The following is a 21850-nucleotide window of genomic DNA, read 5'->3' as shown; positions in this document are numbered from 1 at the left end:
ACTGCTTTTCTTTGCTGATGTCCATAGCACCACGTTAAAGATCACATGTGTAAAGTCGATCATATCTTCTGAATATAGTATCCAGAAATGGCCACAGTTAACTTTCAACAATGTATCAATTGTTGTCGAAATGTGTATGGAATAACAACATTCACGTGACATTTGACATTGTAAAGGAACCCTTCCTATGATAACGCAAACCATCTTTATCTAGAGACAATTTAAAGAGAAACGAAGAGATTTAGGTATTCTCTTTTACTTGAACTAACACCTTTGTTTCAGCAGTGAGTATTACATGTGATATAATGAGGATGGTTACCAACCTAACTGTCAAGGCATAGTATGCTAGTGTTTCAAAGTCGATGGTGGCAGTGGCTACTTGTATCTCGCCGAGGGTGGTGATGGTGAACTGAGCAGGAGGTGTCACCAGGCTAAAGGTCAAGGTAGCCCCTTCGGGATCAGAAGCTACCACAGCATACACGGATGTTCCTGTGACAGAGTTCTCGGCTACGTTGGTCCTGGTACTGCCATCTGCAGCGGGACTGGTGAAGGTGGGCGCCTCATCTACATTGGTGATGGTCACCGTCATGGTGTGGTCAACATCTGCATTAGTTCCGTCTGTTACTCTGAAAGTATGCACAGTGAAGAAGGTGGATACTCAATACCATCCAATATATTTTCGTAATCGTATCTACTAGCATCATAACATTGAAAGTAGCAGAACGTATTTCTTACCTGACCGTAAGTGTGTGAGACGGTGTAGTTTCAAAGTCCAGAGCTCCGTTCACCTGAATCTGGTTTGCTGCATTGATAGTGAACTCGGTAGGGGCAGACACCAGAGTTATTGTCAGTGTATCTCCTTCCGGGTCCAATGCTACCACAGATAAAACAGACGTCCCGGTCCCAGCGTCCTCGGCTATATTGACATTAGTACTGCCATCTGATGCAATATTTGTGAAGCTTGGTGATTCGTTGACGTCGGTAATATCGACGTTAAGGACAACATCAACAGGATTTGTTCCATCAGTTATTCTGAAATGTGAAAATAATGCAATGAAAATATTCATACAAAAGGTATGTTTTGCATTGACACTCACTGCTTTTCTTTGCTGATGTCCATAGCACCACGTTAAAGATCACATGTGTAAAGTCGATCATATCTTCTGAATATAGTATCCAGAAATGGCCACAGTTAACTTTCAACAATGTATCAATTGTTGTCGAAATGTGTATGGAATAACAACATTCACGTGACATTTGACATTGTAAAGGAACCCTTCCTATGATAACGCAAACCATCTTTATCTAGAGACAATTTAAAGAGAAACGAAGAGATTTAGGTATTCTCTTTTACTTGAACTAACACCTTTGTTTCAGCAGTGAGTATTACATGTGATATAATGAGGATGGTTACCAACCTAACTGTCAAGGCATAGTATGCTAGTGTTTCAAAGTCGATGGTGGCAGTGGCTACTTGTATCTCGCCGAGGGTGGTGATGGTGAACTGAGCAGGAGGTGTCACCAGGCTAAAGGTCAAGGTAGCCCCTTCGGGATCAGAAGCTACCACAGCATACACGGATGTTCCTGTGACAGAGTTCTCGGCTACGTTGGTCCTGGTACTGCCATCTGCAGCGGGACTGGTGAAGGTGGGCGCCTCATCTACATTGGTGATGGTCACCGTCATGGTGTGGTCAACATCTGCATTAGTTCCGTCTGTTACTCTGAAAGTATGCACAGTGAAGAAGGTGGATACTCAATACCATCCAATATATTTTCGTAATCGTATCTACTAGCATCATAACATTGAAAGTAGCAGAACGTATTTCTTACCTGACCGTAAGTGTGTGAGACGGTGTAGTTTCAAAGTCCAGAGCTCCGTTCACCTGAATCTGGTTTGCTGCATTGAGAGTGAACTCGGTAGGGGCAGACACCAGAGTTATTGTCAGTGTATCTCCTTCCGGGTCCAATGCTACCACAGATAAAACAGACGTCCCGGTCCCAGCGTCCTCGGCTATATTGACATTAGTACTGCCATCTGATGCAATATTTGTGAAGCTTGGTGATTCGTTGACGTCGGTAATATCGACGTTAAGGACAACATCAACAGGATTTGTTCCATCAGTTATTCTGAAAGGTGAACATAATGCAATGAAAATATTCATACATAAGGCATGTTTTGCATTGACACTCACTGCTTTTCTTTGCTGATGTCCATAGCACCACGTTAAAGATCACATGTGTAAAGTCGATCATATCTTCTGAATATAGTATCCAGAAATGGCCACAGTTGATTTTCAACAATGTATCAATTGTTGTCGAAATGTGTATTGAATAACAACATTCACGTGACATTTGACATTGTAAAGGAACCCTTCCTATGATAACGCAAACCATCTTTATCTAGAGACAATTTAAAGAGAAACGAAGAGATTTAGGTATTCTCTTTTACTTGAACTAACACCTTTGTTTCAGCAGTGAGTATTACATGTGATATAATGAGGATGGTTACCAACCTAACTGTCAAGGCATAGTATGCTAGTGTTTCAAAGTCGATGGTGGCAGTGGCTACTTGTATCTCGCCGAGGGTTGTGATGGTGAACTGAGCAGGAGGTGTCACCAGGCTGAAGGTCAAGGTAGCCCCTTCGGGATCAGAAGCTACCACAGCATACACGGATGTTCCTGTGACAGAGTTCTCGGCTACGTTGGTCCTGGTACTGCCATCTGCAGCGGGACTGGTGAAGGTGGGCGCCTCATCTACATTGGTGATGGTCACCGTCATGGTGTGGTCAACATCTGCATTAGTTCCGTCTGTTACTCTGAAAGTATGCACAGTGAAGAAGGTGGATACTCAATACCATCCAATATATTTTCGTAATCTTATCTACTAGCATCATAACATTGAAAGTAGCAGAACGTATTTCTTACCTGAACGTAAGTGTGTAAGACGGTGTAGTTTCAAAGTCCAGAGCTCCGTTCACCTGAATCTGGTTTGCTGCATTGATAGTGAACTCGGTAGGGGCAGACACCAGAGTTATTGTCAGTGTATCTCCTTCCGGGTCCGATGCTACCACAGATAAAACAGACGTCCCGGTCCCAGAGTCCTCGGCTATATTGACATTAGTACTGCCATCTGTTGCAATATTTGTGAAGCTTGGTGATTCGTTGACGTCGGTAATATCGACGTTAAGGACAACATCAACAGGATTTGTTCCATCAGTTATTCTGAAATGTGAAAATAATGCAATGAAAATATTCATACAAAAGGTATGTTTTGCATTGACACTCACTGCTTTTCTTTGCTGATGTCCATAGCACCACGTTAAAGATCACATGTGTAAAGTCGATCATATCTTCTGAATATAGTATCCAGAAATGGCCACAGTTGATTTTCAACAATGTATCAATTGTTGTCGAAATGTGTATTGAATAACAACATTCACGTGACATTTGACATTGTAAAGGAACCCTTCCTATGATAACGCAAACCATCTTTATCTAGAGACAATTTAAAGAGAAACGAAGAGATTTAGGTATTCTCTTTTACTTGAACTAACACCTTTGTTTCAGCAGTGAGTATTACATGTGATATAATGAGGATGGTTACCAACCTAACTGTCAAGGCATAGTATGCTAGTGTTTCAAAGTCGATGGTGGCAGTGGCTACTTGTATCTCGCCGAGGGTGGTGATGGTGAACTGAGCAGGAGGTGTCACCAGGCTGAAGGTCAAGGTAGCCCCTTCGGGATCAGAAGCTACCACAGCATACACGGATGTTCCTGTGACAGAGTTCTCGGCTACGTTGGTCCTGGTACTGCCATCTGCAGCGGGACTGGTGAAGGTGGGCGCCTCATCTACATTGGTGATGGTCACCGTCATGGTGTGGTCAACATCTGCATTAGTTCCGTCTGTTACTCTGAAAGTATGCACAGTGAAGAAGGTGGATACTCAATACCATCCAATATATTTTCGTAATCTTATCTACTAGCATCATAACATTGAAAGTAGCAGAACGTATTTCTTACCTGACCGTAAGTGTGTAAGACGGTGTAGTTTCAAAGTCCAGAGCTCCGTTCACCTGAATCTGGTTTGCTGCATTGATAGTGAACTCGGTAGGGGCAGACACCAGAGTTATTGTCAGTGTATCTCCTTCCGGGTCCAATGCTACCACAGATAAAACAGACGTCCCGGTCCCAGCGTCCTCGGCTATATTGACATTAGTACTGCCATCTGATGCAATATTTGTGAAGCTTGGTGATTCGTTGACGTCGGTAATATCGACGTTAAGGGCAACATCAACAGGATTTGTTCCATCAGTTATTCTGAAAGGTGAACATAATGCAATGAAAATATTCATACATAAGGCATGTTTTGCATTGACACTCACTGCTTTTCTTTGCTGATGTCCATAGCACCACGTTAAAGATCACATGTGTAAAGTCGATCATATCTTCTGAATATAGTATCCAGAAATGGCCACAGTTGATTTTCAACAATGTATCAATTGTTGTCGAAATGTGTATTGAATAACAACATTCACGTGACATTTGACATTGTAAAGGAACCCTTCCTTAGATAACGCAAACCATCTTTATCTAGAGACAATTTAAAGAGAAACGAAGAGATTTAGGTATTCTCTTTTACTTGAACTAACACCTTTGTTTCAGCAGTGAGTATTACATGTGATATAATGAGGATGGTTACCAACCTAACTGTCAAGGCATAGTATGCTAGTGTTTCAAAGTCGATGGTGGCAGTGGCTACTTGTATCTCGCCGAGGGTGGTGATTGTGAACTGAGCAGGAGGTGTCACCAGGCTGAAGGTCAAGGTAGCCCCTTCGGGATCAGAAGCTACCACAGCATACACGGATGTTCCTGTGACAGAGTTCTCGGCTACGTTGGTCCTGGTACTGCCATCTGCAGCGGGACTGGTGAAGGTGGGCGCCTCATCTACATTGGTGATGGTCACCGTCATGGTGTGGTCAACATCTGCATTAGTTCCGTCTGTTACTCTGAAAGTATGCACAGTGAAGAAGGTGGATACTCAATACCATCCAATATATTTTCGTAATCTTATCTACTAGCATCATAACATTGAAAGTAGCAGAACGTATTTCTTACCTGACCGTAAGTGTGTAAGACGGTGTAGTTTCAAAGTCCAGAGCTCCGTTCACCTGAATCTGGTTTGCTGCATTGAGAGTGAACTCGGTAGGGGCAGACACCAGAGTTATTGTCAGTGTATCTCCTTCCGGGTCCGATGCTACCACAGATAAAACAGACGTCCCTGTCCCAGAGTCCTCGGCTATATTGACATTAGTACTGCCATCTGATGCAATATTTGTGAAGCTTGGTGATTCGTTGACGTCGGTAATATCGACGTTAAGGACAACATCAACAGGATTTGTTCCATCAGTTATTCTGAAATGTGAAAATAATGCAATGAAAATATTCATACTTAAGCCATGTTTTGTATTGCAACTCACTGCTTTTCTTGGTTTATGTCCATAGCACCACGTCATAGATCACCTGTGTAAAGTCGATCATATCTTCTGAATATAGTATCCAGAAATGGCCACAGTTGATTTTCAACAATGTATCAATAACCCTTCCTATGATAACGCAAACCATCTTTATCTAGAGACAATTTAAAGAGAAACGAAGAGATTTAGATATTCCCTTTTACTTGAACTGACACTATTTTTCAGCAGTGAGTATTACATGTGATATAATGAGGATGGTTACCAACCTAACTGTCAAGGCATAGTATGCTAGTGTTTCAAAGTCGATGGTGGCAGTGGCTACTTGTATCTCGCCGAGGGTGGTGATTGTGAACTGAGCAGGAGGTGTCACCAGGCTGAAGGTCAAGGTAGCCCCTTCGGGATCAGAAGCTACCACAGTATACACGGATGTTCCTGTGACAGAGTTCTCGACTACGTTGGTCCTGGTACTGCCATCTGCAGCGGGACTGGTGAAGGTGGGCGCCTCATCCACATTTGTGATAGACACTGTCATTGTTTGATCATTGGTGTTGGTTCCATCAGTAACTCTGAAAGTAAATACATGCGACAACTCGTTGACATAAGCCTTGTCATAATTTGAAACTCTTGATTTACCATTTATGGTTATCAAATACCGTGCGACATGTAAAGTTTAATAAATATACATTTATTCTGAAATTAATAATACAACTTTGAAAGCATAATTATTCATGGAGTCATCTCCTCGACTTTAAAGTCGTGATTCACAATTTGCACGCGCATGTTCACGAAAGACGCACAAGTTTAATGTATACGTGTTTGTTAGGAGCATGAAAGTCACACACGTTGTTTTTGAATGTTTGAAACAGCACACACTGATTGTTGACGTGTTCATGTGTTCCAAAAGTACTTTTGTATAACAATACCTAACGCTTTCCCAATGCCACATGTTGCTGAAAACCAAGGTCCACAGGCCGTGGGTATTTTACAAACAGGAATGGCTCAACCTTTTCGCTTGGTGCATCTTCTGGATTGATTCCAAACTGCGGACAATTCCTGGGTAGAGACAAGTTAGTGGCAGAACCGTAGGCAGCCGGTCGAGGAAACACAACTTCCGGCCCTGAAGTCCAGCGATACGCCCAATTTTGCTTCCGTGTCACTGTCAGGCACAACTAAACAACTCATAGGAGAACTCAAATCATTATTGTCAGCGGCAATTTGAACGGCGTACGCTACCGGGACGACATCGTTCGTGATCATGGTCCACACTTTGTGCAGCAGGATGATGTCCGCCCACACTGCACGTGTTGTGATATAATTTTGGATGCAGCACAACATTGCTGTACTGCCTTGGCTGTGTCTCCCGACTTCTACCCCATAGAACATGTCTGGGATGAAACATAACGACCCCTACGACAGGACCAAAACCAGTCGGTAAAGTTGATCCAATTGTTTGTTGATATTTGGAACAACATCCTCCAGGCTGTTTTCAATCATCTTCAATGCGCCGATGCTGCCTCGCTTGTATCAACCCCATTTGTGGTCATATCCGATATAGACATTGTGAATAGAGTTGTTACACAGGATTCAACCTGCTTCGTCTAATTTTTACAAAAGCAATTACACAACCGATGGGTGAGTGGCGTTGCTGGTTAGACAAAGTAGGCATTTTGTTCAACCCATTTTACTGTCAACAAGGGAACTCAAAGTTTAAAAAAAAAACCTGTACACTAACATCGTTTGTTCATCTGTCTTAGCTCTTGTACATGAGTAAAAAGGTTGTCAACAAATATTGTGCAGCACTTAACATCACTAGCATAAAGTTGTCAACAATTATTCAACATAGACATTTCAATGTTCTGTGGATACAGTATGCAGAATACAGAGGATACATGTTCCCCAGGATCTCCGCATGAAGGGTATATAGATGTTCACATTGTATCGGGGCGGTCGGGTAGCCTAGTGGTTAAAGCGTTCGCTCGTCACGCCGAAGACTCGGGTTCGATTCCCGACATGGGTACAATGTGTGAAGCCCATTTCTGGTGTCCCCCGCCGTGATATTGCTGGAATATTGCTAAAAGCGGCGTAAAACCAAACTCACTCACTCACTCACTCACATTGTATCACAGCGGGAATGTTCCGTAGAATTTACAGATTTTCGGGTCAGTGACTACACGGATTGAGCCAAGGAGAAACCACCATTGCATGGTTAGACAACCCAGGTATAGTGAAGCTCCAAAGATTAGATGACCAGGGTTGTAATCGTTACACCACCCTTCTTTTAGGATGTGTCTCTCTGTCTCCTTTAACCAGGTATGGCTTTTGTCAATGAATTGATTGTGATGAAACATTGATTAGACCGAATCAGCAAATATTATGTTGTTATTTTGAAGAACAACATTTACACCACTTTATATGAAGCTCAGTTACTTTTCCCGCGGGTATACATATGGGATGATACTATGTATAATATGAAATATGGCTATTACAGGTTACTGGCGACGCATGGTGATGAATTAACCTAAAAAAATTACATTTCTTTATTTGTTCTGTTTGTGGCTACATATTATGTAATCAAATTTACCGGACTGTGATTGTATATGACGGCACGTTCTCGAAGTTCAAAGCCCCATTGACTGTCATCACTCCCCCAGTACTGATGGTGAAGACTGCCGGCGGGCTGACCAGTGAAAACGTAACACTTGCTCCTTCAGGGTCGGTTGCCATGGCTGTGAAAATGGAAATTCCAACAGCAGAGTTTTCTGCAATAGGAGCTGTTGTGCTGCCATCTGTTGCAACGTTTGTGAATTCTGGTTTCTCGTCAACGTCTGTGACATCAAAGGTGAGGGTCACATCTACGTCGCTTGTTCCATCGTTCACCCTTGAAGAATGAATGAAAGGATAAACTTCATTTATTGCGATGGTCACTGTTCCCATGTATATATACAGTAGGAAAAAGGTTAAGCACCGCTTGGTTTTACTATCTTATAGTCAATAGCCCATTGAACATCACTACTTTTTATCCTTCTTCAGTAAGATGGACAGTTATACACAAGCCAAAACACTGATCAGTTTGGCAGATGTTACATAGTACATAAAATACACGAGCGTTCACTTTTCCAGCAGTTACATATGCACGATACATTTTTATATATAAAATATTGACGTATGGTCGCCAATAAATGCTTCACATAAATGCTCAATTCGCTGTACACGGCTGCGAACACTGTGATCGAGAGTTCAAATCACAGATTCTCCTTGATTAGGATTCATTAAGATTCATGCAATTCCCTATTTTGACTTGTACCTTATGTTCCTTTTTTAAGGTGAACAATTGACTCGCCTTTGCATGTTGTTGTGAAGGTGCCAACGCTAGGGCAGAATACGCTCACCTTTTCGCGAACACCTGGTATCATCACTATTTGATAGTGATTCATAAACATAGGCGCACGGTATGGTCGGAATCGTTCTATCGACTCTGCTTTATGCAGAGATTTCTATTGGACATGGAAGGAGTTTTGTCACTTTATTCTCAGCACCACACCCGTGCTCGTAGTAAACTCCTAAGCCGCAATATGTCACTCACTCACCAACTCACCCAGCTCGTGGATGGAAGTTATTGCGTACCTTACAGTCAGTATATATGAAGCTACCGCCTCGAAGTTGATGTTTCCATTCACTGATATCTCCCCTGCTGCCGTGATTGTAAACTCAGTAGGTGGCGTTACTAGACTGTATGTAAGGGCGTCGCTTTCAGCATCAGTAGCCGCTGCCTGAAAAACTGATGTCGTCACAGCTGTGTTCTCTGCCACATTGATATTTGTGGTACTGCCGGGTGGGTTTGTGAAGACAGGGGGTGCACCTTCCAGAAACAAACATGAACAGAGCTATGTCACACATAAGTATATAACAAGACTTATATTACTCTGGAATAGACAAGTATCATGCATCATCATTTCATATACATTATACATGACAGCTTGTGAACTTGTCACAACCCATTTTAAGTGCGATGAAGCTCATTGTCATATACGTGTCCCTTGTGCAAGACAAAACGTGATTCGGTCAATAAAAGCGCCATGTCATACTCGCTACACATGAAAGAAAGTGAACCTACTATAGACAGGTATCAAAGCGCGCCATGTCATATGCGTTATAGAAGCCAGGGAGTGAATCTACTACAGATAGGTATCAAAGAGCGCTATGTCATTTACGTTATACAAGACAGGAAGTGAATTAATACAGACTGGTATCAAAGAACGGTATATCATACACGTTATACAAGAAAGGACGTGAACCTACTACAGACAGGTATCAAAGAGCGCTATGCCATATGCATTATACAAGACAGAACGTGAACCTACTACAGACAGGTATCAAAGGGCGGTATATCATACACGTTGTACAAGACAGGACGTGAACCTACTACAGATAGGTATCAAAGAGCGGTATATCATACACGTTGTACACGACAGGAAGTGAACCAACTACAGACAGGTATCAAAGAGCGGTCTATCATACACGTTGTACAAGACAGGAAGTGAACCTACTACAGACTGGTATCAAAGAGCGGTATATCATACACGTCGTACAAGACAAGAAGTGAACCTACTACAGACTGGTATCAAAGAGCGGTATATCATACACGTCGTACAAGACAGGAAGTGGACCTGCTACAGACAGGTATCAAAGAGCGCTATGCCATATGCATTATACAAGACAAGAAGTGGACCTACTACAGACTGGTATCAAAGAGCGGTATATCATACACGTTGTATAAGACAAGAAGTGAACCTGCTACAGACTGGTATCAAAGAGCGCTATGCCATATGCATTATACAAGACAAGAAGTGAACCTGCTACAGACTGGTATCAAAGAGCGGTATATCATACACGTCGTACAGGACAGGAAGTGAACCTACTACAGACTGGTATCAAAGAGCGGTATATCATACACGTCGTACAAGACAGGAAGTGGACCTGCTACAGACTGGTATCAAAGAGCGGTATATCATACACGTCGTACAAGACAGGAAGTGGACCTGTCACAACTTGAAGTGTAGCAGTTCTATGTCATTTACTTTAAAGAAGACAGAAAGTGAATCTACCACAGACAACCGGGAGCTTACTTTTCTTCCCTGGCAAATTCTGCTTTCTGATTGGTCCCTTAAAGTGCCTAGCCATGTGAAATCATGGTCAATGGCCACGCCACATCGAAAGTAACAGCACAGCCTATTTATCTGAAACCCCTTACACAAATACAGGTAACATATCATTAGCATTGTGTGATGCCTTGCTGGCGTTCTGTTAAAATGTATTACTTCGTCATTTTGAATTAATGTTGGTTAATTGACTTATACAGAACCTCACCCGGGTGTCTTTTGAAATCAGATATAACAAAATGAGTCGATAAAAGTTTAAAACACCGCCGTGTTTATTGACGCGTGTTGACATATTTATATCAAAACACGCAAGGGCCAAAACCATTGTCGGAACTTTTTCTGTTTGTAAACAATAATAACCAGCGGCTTGAGTGAGTCAGTGAGTGAGTGAGTTGGGTTTGAGGCCCCTTTTAATATTATTTCAGTTATATCACGGCGTGTCAACTTAGAGTGGGAGCCCGAAGTGATGCAGGTCTCAAACGTTTACCACTTCGGTGAAACCAACGAGAACGGGTATGGTGCTGACAAACCTAGGAAAAATAATCGGGAACCCACAATCATTGGTTTCTGGCATGCCCAATGGACGCAATTCTGCACAGTTTGTTGCGGCGCCTTAGACGACCAGTGGCTTGGGTGTACAAAGTACAGCGAAACAGTCGCAGTGAGAGAAAGATTGGTGTTTTTTTCGTGTGTTGTTTAACGCCGCACTTAGCAATATTCCAGCAATATGAGGGCAATTTATAAATAATCGAGCCTGGATGAGAACAATCCAGTGATTGACATCATGAGCATCGATCTTTACACATTTTGGATAGATAAATGATATGCATCAACCAAGTCAGGGAATCTGACCACCCGAGAGACTAGAGAAATCATTGATTTTGATATCGTTTGATCTCAGTCAACCGATATCTCCTGAGGAAGCCAGTTTAGGATGATAAATGTGATTATCCGTTCTCGCAGAGACAGACAAATCTAATCTCAGAGATCGTAGACACTGCATTTGGATGAAACAACGCCCCTTTTCCTATAGTATTCATACTCCGCCGAATACTTAATCCTTTTCGGTTGTAGCACAACATCACGAATTAGCTTTAGGTTTAACATATTCAAAATCAAAATCACACAAACAGGGTGAATCTCCATTGTTCAGTGACAGGGTCATGGTGAGGTATCAGCATACAAGTGTCCTTTTATCGTTAAATCAAAAGTTCAGACCAAATGGCAAATGTTGCAGAAGATCAGCTTAAGAGGACTAATTTGTCGATGGAGTATCAATGCCGGTGTACATATATCTTACACTGGTCAGGACGGATTGATATTCTAACCATTATTCTTCATCGATACGTTTACAGGTATGAATGCCAGAAAGTTATATTGACATTGCTATTAGAAGTATGTCGATCACATCAAATTTAGCCATCCTCGCAAAGTTAAATTCTAAAGGGCACAGCACGTTCATAATGTCGCTTTTTTCTACAGAAGGGTTAGCTCAATAGAGCTGCAGGGCCTGATTGCCTCCATCTAGGTTTATATAAGCTATAGCCATCTTGTTGTCAATATTATTTGTAAATTATGTTATACATTGCTCTTGTACCACCAGCGGTGGTTTATGGAGAAATACAAAGTTCTGAAAGTTCTGACAAACTCCAAATTTGATGTTCTATCTGGAAATGCTTTAATACACTCTTTTAGTCGTATTTAAAGCAATTTTTCGTTAATAATATACTATTATTGCATCTATCTATTGGTCAGGAAACTAGTTTATTGTATTATTTATATTAATACGTGTATATGAGTCGTGTTTTGAGAGAAACACCAGAAGTTGGCTTTACCCATTTTACCCATTAGGAGAATCGAAACCAGAGACTCGAACCTTCACTCTTGGTTTCTCAGCATCATTCCCGCGCCCGTGTGTTTCATAAAGGGAAAGGACATTCCTCAAAAAGGATGCTGACACGCCGTGATATGAAGGAAATACCGTTCAAAGCAGCGTAGATGTCAACTCATTCACTCACATACATTTTTATTTACCGACTGATATGTTTTTGTAGCATTCTGGAATGTCAAGGACAGTTGGTTGTTTTATAACCCTTGTAGATTGGGTTTACAATGCCACTGACCGCGCGCGCTTGGATACCGGGGGACAGGACAGGTATTTACAATACCCATAACGTAGCACACTGATTTATACCCATGTATACACAGACCCAAATCTCCCCACTCCAGGCCACATAAATCTCGGCGATATCTCCTCGAGTGCTACGAGAGTCAATTATAACTCATATTCCCGTATATAGACCGTATAATAAAGTCCATAACTGTCCAAGCATGACGATTGTGTTACATTATTCCGAGGTAAGTGGCAATATCATACAAAGAACGCAGGGACTTGTCCCCCTACAATATTTGAGTCATTACTTGTGACTGCCATACCGCACGCCTTCCTTTCACTGCAAATAATACCCACTGTGCGATATGTGTCCATCGGTTCATTGTGTTTGTCCTAATTAATATGTTGATACAGTGCATCATATATACTCCTGACGTTGGAACTGAAAGCCTATTTGTGCAAGCACGACTATATATCAAAGGGCACTTCAGTTGTGTAAACGATGCATATTTGTATCAATTCAGTTTATTAACTCGTGACCCAATATTAATGTTTTGAATACACTGTACCAAATAGCCTCGAAAGCTTTGAAATAATTTCAACGCGTTATTTGTGTAAGTCGTCTGTTAGTCTCAACGTTGTCTTCGAGAACACTTTGGTATTGACTTCATCACATTCATAAACTTCGATTAAAGATGTCAGTATTTACGTTTGGGTTTAGTTCATTGATCCGAAGGGCTGGGCGATGAATCATCTAATGGGGGGATATCTACTACAGTTCTATATTAGTAAAATCACGTTTAAGCACGCCGTCAAGTACCAGACATCAGTCGCAATATGTAAATGCTAAGATGTTCTTTTAATACCACAATAAAGACTGAATATTAAATCTGACCCAACGAAACTGTTTACCTTGAGATAGCCCTGTGTGGGACAGAACGGCGGCGAAACGTTCTTTCCCACGGTATTATATATATATATACTACGGAAAACTACGGTTATAACAAACTCAAAGGGACCACTAATGTTTGTTCGTTATAACCGTAATTCGTTATATACATATATACAGCAGATAAGCGTGTATAATAAGCTTGAAAATCACATTCGTGAAACCGGTTAATGGATAGATAGATAGATAGATAGATAGATAGATAGATAGATAGATAGATAGATAGATAGATAGATAGATAGATAGATAGATAGATAGATAGATAGATATTCAGTTCGTGTGTAGGAATATGTTTTTTGTCTCTTTTTTAGTAATTATCCGGTAATGTCACTGCCATACGGATTTCACACATTGTACCTACATGAGGAATCCATCCCGCGCAGCCTCTCACAATGCTGACATCCCTACAGTCCCATACTCTGATAATACATCAATATCACCCAGGAGAAATGGGACTATGTATTATAGCAAATACTGGTGTACATGTGACGGTAGACACCCGGCAACCCGGTCTACTTAATATATGTTAGGTTTTTGCATCGCTAGACAGAAGACCATGGTTATAACGAAAACGGATGTAACGTACTCCCAGATAAAACGAAGTATTTCAAAAGTACCGACCGCTTTGCTGTATATTATCGTATAAATTACAGGAGAAAAGAAAGAATACACCTTAAAATTGGAATGACCAACAAATAATACCAAACGTCATCAAAATGTTACTGGAAAAAGAAGTTGCCGAGAGACTGCAAACTTAAGGTCCAAAACACAGCTTTGATACCCGTTCCAAATTAAGATCGAGTTAATGACATCCTTCTGTCATCGTTCCAGTTGATGCATTTAAGATCGAATAAATGGCATCACTCTATCATCGTTCCAGTTTGTACATTTACGATCGATTTAATGACATGAATCTTCTATCGGTCCAGTTTAAACATGAAAGATAGAATTAATTCACTCTACCATAGGTCCCTTTTATACATGTAAGATCGAATAATGACATCACTCTACCATAGGTCCCTTTATACATGTAAGATCGAATAATGACATCACTCTACCATAGGTCCCTTTATACATGTGTAAGATCGAATAATGACATCACTCTACCATAGGTACATTTATACATGTAAGATCGAATTAATGACATCACTCTACCATAGGTCCCGTTTATACATGTAAGATCGAATTAATGACATCACTCTACCATAGGTCCCGTCATCAAATCATTGGCATCCGACTATCATTATTCCAGTTGATACACGTAAGATCGAATAATGACATCCCTCTATCATTTTTTCCAGTTTTATATATTTAAGTTCGATTTAATGACATCACTCTAACATAGTCTAGTTTATACATGTGAGATCGATATAATGACATCACATCGGTCCAGGTAATACAATAAAGGTCGATTTAATGACATCTCTCTACCATCGTTTCAGTTCATACATGCATGATCCAGCTTTTACATGTATAAATTATACAGCGATATCACTCTGTCATCGGAGTTTATACATGTAAGATTTATTTAAAGAGATTACACTATAATCAAATCGGTTTTAAATTATTATGTATATAATGATACCACTATACCATATATTTAGATGATTTCACCTCAGTGCAGAACAACAACTTCGATTATATACTAACACATTTCTGTCATTGAATACAAAGCAAAATAACTAAACCATGATTATTCTTTAAAATAATTCGTAAACGTTTCCTCAAGTACTTAATTATGCCCCTTTTATGTTGTAAATGAAAAAATGTCCCCATCTGCAATCGTGCGGAAAGAGGGTCTTACGGAATAACAGGGTGTCACTATTATAAGATATTGTTTGAAGAAAATTAACCAAAATGGTGAGCAGTTGTATGGCACCAAAACCTTTTATAACCGGAATAGTATTGTATTTTCTTCAACTTTGATTATAGGCCAATGTCCACGATATGAAAATATAATTACACACTATGCTCTGCTCATACAAGTTTAGTGTGGATGGTATTAAAATAATTATTGCAGATACAGTTTTATAGTAAGTGTTGTTGGTTTCGATACAAGAGGTGCATGTGTAGGAGACAGTGTTACTATACAGGATTAAGAAGAGGACAACTCACCTGAAGCATCCGCATGGTTGATGAGGGCGAGTACCGTTACCCACGCCGCCCATGAGAACAGGTAAACAGCCATCATGCGTCTCTCAGATTACAGGTGTCTGCATACCTATAGGACAGGTGTGTTAGATTTGAGTCACTTTGCACTCAACAGTCAAGTATAAGCAACTCAGATAATAGGTGACTATAGGTGGCACGGTTCACGATTCCATTGATCTACATGACAATGAAATAACTCTACAACGTGTGATGAATGAAATAGCTGTTGAACCAGTCTGAGGTTGTATCGTTTATTGTAATTATTATAAGTTATTTCACTCATAAAAAGACGTATATGCACATGTGTTTCGGTGTGTGTGTAGCTGCTTATGCTAGTCCGGACTAATACCGATTTTGTAGTGCTAGCCCACTGAGATACCATGCCGCAGTTTAACATACCCTACTCAGACACAGTATGCTGACTCCAAGCCGACCAGTCTTTGGTTTAGCCCCTTATGCCGAGCGCCAGGCAGGGTAACAACAAGCACCATCCGTTAACGTCTTTTGGTATGACGCGGCCGGAGATCAAAACCCCGACCTTCCGCTCTCCGGGCAGACGCGCTACCATTAGACCACGGAGGCGGTCCAATAATAATAATAATAATAATAATAATAATAATATAGCGATACTGAAGGCTTTCTGTTCGCTGTTCAGGACCAGTAACTTCCCACTCGAAACCGTCAATGTGTGATTTGGCATCGAGATGTAAATATAAAATGTATGTTATGTAATGAATTTAATGAGAATCTCCAACACATTGTCAGTGGATGCCCAGCTTTGGCACAAACACAGTATCTTAAACGACATGATAGTGTAGCTCGACCATTTTATTACCGTCTTCGCCATGCTTGTGGTTTTGACACAGCGGTCCACCCATGGTACGACCCGGCATGTGTCGAGGGCGTCATGGAAAATGATAAATACAAAATTCTTAGGCCCATTTAGCCTTAGACATATCCAGGCCAACAAACCTGATCCTTTTTGATAAATCCAATGAAATCATTTATATCATTGAATTTTCTGCCCCCTTTGACACTAATGTGATTGACAAGATTGAGGAAAAACTCCTACTCCCCGTTGTTCTCGGTGCCTTAGGTTTGGTACCTCCCAATCTGTTGACTGACATTGGGAAAGTACCCGGGTTTGCCCCCAGGAATACAGCCCTTAAGACAACCTGGGTAATGCAGAAGGCTGCAGTGTTGGGGAGTCTTCACATTCTCCGAAAAGTTCTGGGTGGGTTTGACTAGGCAGCGCTTCCTGGGAGAAGTCCCATTCGCTGTCTGGGCTGCGTGTAGAGGGGACACGGGCCCTGAGCTGAACAACAACAACAACAGCAACAACAATGATGATGATGATGATAATAATAATAATAATAATAATAATAAACATCCGGACTGTGCCAGGATCACCCAAACACTCTTTGTTGCATTTTTTATTTTGATCTGTACATAATAATTTGTTTGTTTGTTCCCACACTCAGCAATATTCCAGCTATATGACGCCTGTCTGTATATAATCGAGTCTCTCCAAGACAATCCCATGATTGATATCATGAACATCGATCCACACAATTGGGATACGATGACATGCATCAACCAAGTCAGCGAAGCTGACCTCCTTGTCCCGTTAGTCGCCTCTTACGACAAGCATAGTCGCCTTTTACGCAAGCTATGTTGTTGAAGACCAATTCTAACCCGGATCTTCACGGTTCAATACTAATAATCATAATCGTAATCATAATCATAATCATAATCAGATACATCATTGTTTGGTATGTTTAAAGAAACACCTATCCCCTGTACCTGTGATATGTGTGTGTTCTACTCCGGCACAGTCAGAGATAAGCCAACTCCCCAATGCTTCATCATACTGGGCCGCGCGAGTCACAGGGGTAGTGTGTTAAACCTCCCTGTCAAAAGACGGCTTTGTCACCTAATCTGACTTGTCAATAGAGGCCTACAAGAGAAGGGAGGAGTGTTGCTATCAACCAGTTTTATGTACATGTCTGGGTGATAGCTGACGCACATCATGGAGTGAGGGTGTCAGCGGTATCAGGTACCACCACCGACTTACAACTCTAGAACTCTAGAAATAATTAATTCGGCAGTGACGAACATGTATAATAATACACCAAAGCCATTTTCGCTTTTGAAAAGTGTGTGACAACCTTTTGGGACGAAAATAATCTTTACGTATTATTTTGAATGACTTCAGTCCACAGATATCGATCTTTGTGTGGATAGTTGTAAGATAAATCACACACGTCTCTAACTGCATACTGTATTAAATATTTAGTATAAGTCGTGGTATCTATAGATCATATAAATTCCATATGTAACTTAAAATGAATATTAATATAACATACATTAACGATCTGATTTATTTCATAATTAAAGATACACAAATCTGATATAACAAAATATAGTTTACAGTTTGGCGTGGAGACATCTCGCACCTGGTTCAGGTCATGGCATAATAACAGTGACAAATGACAAATTGAATGATGGGTACTGAAACTTGTCGTAAGTCAGGAAACATACCTTTTTGGTTTAATGAAACATACGTTCCTGATTTGCTTCAAACACACTTTCCTGGGCTTACTAAAACATACTTTCATTGGATTTACTGAAACAAACCTCCATGGGATAACTGAAACATACCTTCCTGGATTTATGAAACATACCTTTCCTGGATTTATGAAACGTACCTTTCCTGGATTTATGAAACATACCTTCCTGGATTCCTGAAACATACCTTTCCTGTATTTACGAAATATACCTTCCTCGATTCCAGAAACACACCTTTCCTGGATTTATGAAACACACCTTTCCTGAATTTATGAAACACACCTTTCCTGGATTTCTGAAACATACCTTTTTTTCGGATTTATGAAAAATACCTTCCTAGATTTCTGAAACATACCTTTCCTTGATTAATGAAACATACCTTTCCTGGATTCCTGAAACAAACCTTTCCTGGATTTCTGAAACATACCTTTCCTGGATTAACGAAACATACCTTTCCTGGATTAACGAAGCATACCGTCTTGTGTTTCCTGAAACACACCTCCTGGGTCTTCCTGATGACATTGAGCATGTGTTTTGCATGTACCAAAGAACATTATAGAGAGAATAGTTTCCACTCCTCCCTTTACATACCGCAGCCCGGCGACAGCGTAGCCCTGTAGTGGGCCTTTAGAACAAGCTTACATGATATGGAATTAACGGAAATATTTTGAATGGTAGCCCTGTTGTGAAATATAAAAACCACTGCGCTGTGCCTGGTAGCTTTCAATGGGCACGGTTTAATTCTTCTTTTTATTATTACCAGTTGCGCGTGCACTTAATAAATATACATGATACTGGTGCAACCATATTGATAACATGGCATGAGGCCGCACTGAAAAGTATTGAACCCTGTAGAGTTCGCGGTTTATAAAAGTTGCAGAATACATCAGTTTGTGGTAATTCAGATAAGGTTGGGTTTTCACAATGTGTGGCCTGTTTAAGGACCGACTAGAATATCTTTTTGATGCCATCCTAGGCTTACTTATACCACACCGTGTATCTGATCCCTCACCCGGGGCTTACTTATACAAGAAGTAACTTTTCAACCATCCTGGGCAACTTGTGCCAGATTTAGTATCTCATTTCAAACATCCTGGGTAACTATTGCCAGACATAGTATGTTGTGTCAGTCATCCTGGGTAACTGTTTCCAGACATTGTACCTTGTTTCAGTCATCCTGGGTAACTTGTGCCAGATATAGTATCTTGTTTCAGTCAACCTGGGTAACTGTTGCCAGACATAGTATCTTGTTTCAGTCATCCTGGGTAACTGTTGCCAGACATTGTACCTTGTTTCAGTCAACCTGGGCAACTGTTGCCAGACATTGTACCTTGTTTCAGTCATCTTGGGTAACTTGTGCCAGATATAGTATCTTGTTTCAGTCAACCTGGGTAACTGTTGCCAGACATGGTATCTTGTTTCAAATATTCTCGGCTTACTTATACTAGACTATGTATCCCGATCCTGTCTTCGATGGCAACTTACACCAGACTTAGTATCTTGTTTCAGTCAACCTGGGTAACTGTTGCCAGACATAGTATCTTGTTTCAGTCAACCTGGGTAACTGTTGCCAGACATAGTATCTTGTTTCAGTCATCCTGGGTAACTGTTGCCAGACATTGTATCTTGTTTCAGTCACCCTCGGCAACTGTTGCCAGACATTGTACCTTGTTTCAGTCATCTTGGGCAACTGTTGCCAGACATAGTATCTTGTTTCAGTCAACCTGGGTAACTGTTGCCAGACATAGTATCTTGTTTCAGTCATCCTGGGTAACTGTTGCCAGACATAGTACCTTGTTTCAGTCATCTTGGGTAACTTGTGCCAGATATAGTATCTTGTTTCAGTCAACCTGGGTAACTGTTGCCAGACATAGTATCTTGTTTCAAATATTCTCGGCTTACTTATACTAGACTATGTATCCCGATCCTGTCTTCGATGGCAACTTACACCAGACTTAGTATCTTGTTTCAGTCAACCTGGGTAACTGTTGCCAGACATAGTATCTTGTTTCAGTCAACCTGGGTAACTGTTGCCAGACATAGTATCTTGTTTCAGTCATCCTGGGTAACTGTTGCCAGACATTGTATCTTGTTTCAGTTACCCTCGGCAACTGTTGCCAGACATTGTACCTTGTTTCAGTCATCTTGGGCAACTGTTGCCAGACATAGTATCTTGTTTCAGTCAACCTGGGTAACTGTTGCCAGACATAGTATCTTGTTTCAGTCATCCTGGGTAACTGTTGCCAGACATAGTACCTTGTTTCAGTCAACCTGGGTAACTGTTGCCAGACATTGTACCTTGTTTCAGTCATCTTGGGTAACTTGTGCCAGACATAGTATCTTGTTTCAAATATCCTCGGCTTACTTATACCAGACTTTGTATTCCGATCCAGTCTTCGATGGCAACTTACACCAGACTTAGTATCCTGTTTCAGCCATCCTGTGTAGCTGCTACCAGACATAGTATTGTGTTTAAGTGAACATAGTCACTGATACCAGACTTCGTATCTTGTTTTATTTATACCAGATGTAGTACTTTGTTAAAGCGAACAAGACAGACATGTTTCAGCCAACATGGAATCACTAATATTAAACAGAAAAATTTGTTTCAGCAACCCTGGCATTACTTACCACGTGCATATCTCGTTTTAGCCATAGGATCTGAAATGAAGAGATTCGCTAAAACCCTTCCCCGACGTCGAATCGTCTGTACACTCCAATGCCTCATTTACATCGAATATACAATCAACTGCCATGGATATGTCGTGTATAGTCTTCCCGTATAACAATGTCGAGTGGCGTGTGAGACTTTGGAACAAGCTCACATGATATGGAATAACGGAAATATTTTGAATGGTATACCTTTTTTTTACCATAAGATCAGATCATGTATCAAATATTATACCTGTGACAAAAGCGCCCGCTAAGGCGATAATTGGTCAACATTGTGATATGCACTCTACCCAAATGATATAGAATCACTTATGAAAGCTGGTAACCATGCTAGTGTAATGTTAGAAGCTGACATTGTCAAAATATTTCTGTTGCTTTATATGCGGTACGGTTCGCTGATAGTCGGAGTAATTTGGGGCTACGTGAGCGTGTGTACAGACACCAGCCCATAACTGACTGACGTATTTATCTAATATGTAAACAATGTAAAACCATACAAGTTTCTATATTTTGCCGTTTACAGCTGGGAGCGGTTTTATGGATTGATTTTTGGACAGACAGCCTGATGTATTTAATATGTTTTTGACAAATCAAGCGTGTGATATTAAATTAGTTCTGCCAGTCAGTTATTCGTTTAGAATCTTTATGAATGATATCATTATGCCATTGTAAAGAAAGACTTAACTATTCATAAGTATCAATACAGGCAATCCAAACAACACGTATAGTAACCAAGTAACCAGTAAACAGAAGGATCACCCAA

The 21850-nt window shown here is 40.8% G+C and overlaps 2 protein-coding genes across 2 annotated transcripts in view; both read right to left on the bottom strand.

Annotated features, from left to right (window-relative positions):
- LOC139446295 (protocadherin Fat 4-like) overlaps positions 1 to 15883 on the bottom strand; it is a 43554-nt gene extending 27671 nt beyond the window's left edge. The window contains exons 1-14 of the mRNA XM_071227644.1: positions 15811 to 15883; positions 9099 to 9333; positions 8056 to 8352; positions 5741 to 6040; positions 5116 to 5412; positions 4704 to 5006; positions 4021 to 4317; positions 3609 to 3911; positions 2926 to 3222; positions 2514 to 2816; positions 1831 to 2127; positions 1419 to 1721; positions 736 to 1032; positions 324 to 626 (exon numbers count right to left, since the gene is read on the bottom strand). Coding sequence (XP_071083745.1) covers positions 324 to 626; positions 736 to 1032; positions 1419 to 1721; positions 1831 to 2127; positions 2514 to 2816; positions 2926 to 3222; positions 3609 to 3911; positions 4021 to 4317; positions 4704 to 5006; positions 5116 to 5412; positions 5741 to 6040; positions 8056 to 8352; positions 9099 to 9333; positions 15811 to 15883 — 3905 coding nt within the window. The remainder of the gene's footprint in view (positions 1 to 323; positions 627 to 735; positions 1033 to 1418; positions 1722 to 1830; positions 2128 to 2513; positions 2817 to 2925; positions 3223 to 3608; positions 3912 to 4020; positions 4318 to 4703; positions 5007 to 5115; positions 5413 to 5740; positions 6041 to 8055; positions 8353 to 9098; positions 9334 to 15810) is intronic.
- The window catches only part of LOC139445167 (receptor-type tyrosine-protein phosphatase epsilon-like), a 187023-nt gene that overhangs the window by 98649 nt on the left and 66524 nt on the right, over positions 1 to 21850 (bottom strand). The window lies entirely within an intron of this gene.

This window comes from Haliotis cracherodii, unplaced genomic scaffold, assembly GCF_022045235.1.
Source record: "Haliotis cracherodii isolate W230 unplaced genomic scaffold, xgHalCrac1.p SCAF_6, whole genome shotgun sequence".
In the NCBI taxonomy this organism is placed as follows: Eukaryota; Metazoa; Mollusca; class Gastropoda; order Lepetellida; family Haliotidae; genus Haliotis; species Haliotis cracherodii.
The sequence above is the reverse complement of the archived record's forward strand: the minus strand, read 5'-3'. Positions and strand labels throughout refer to the sequence as shown.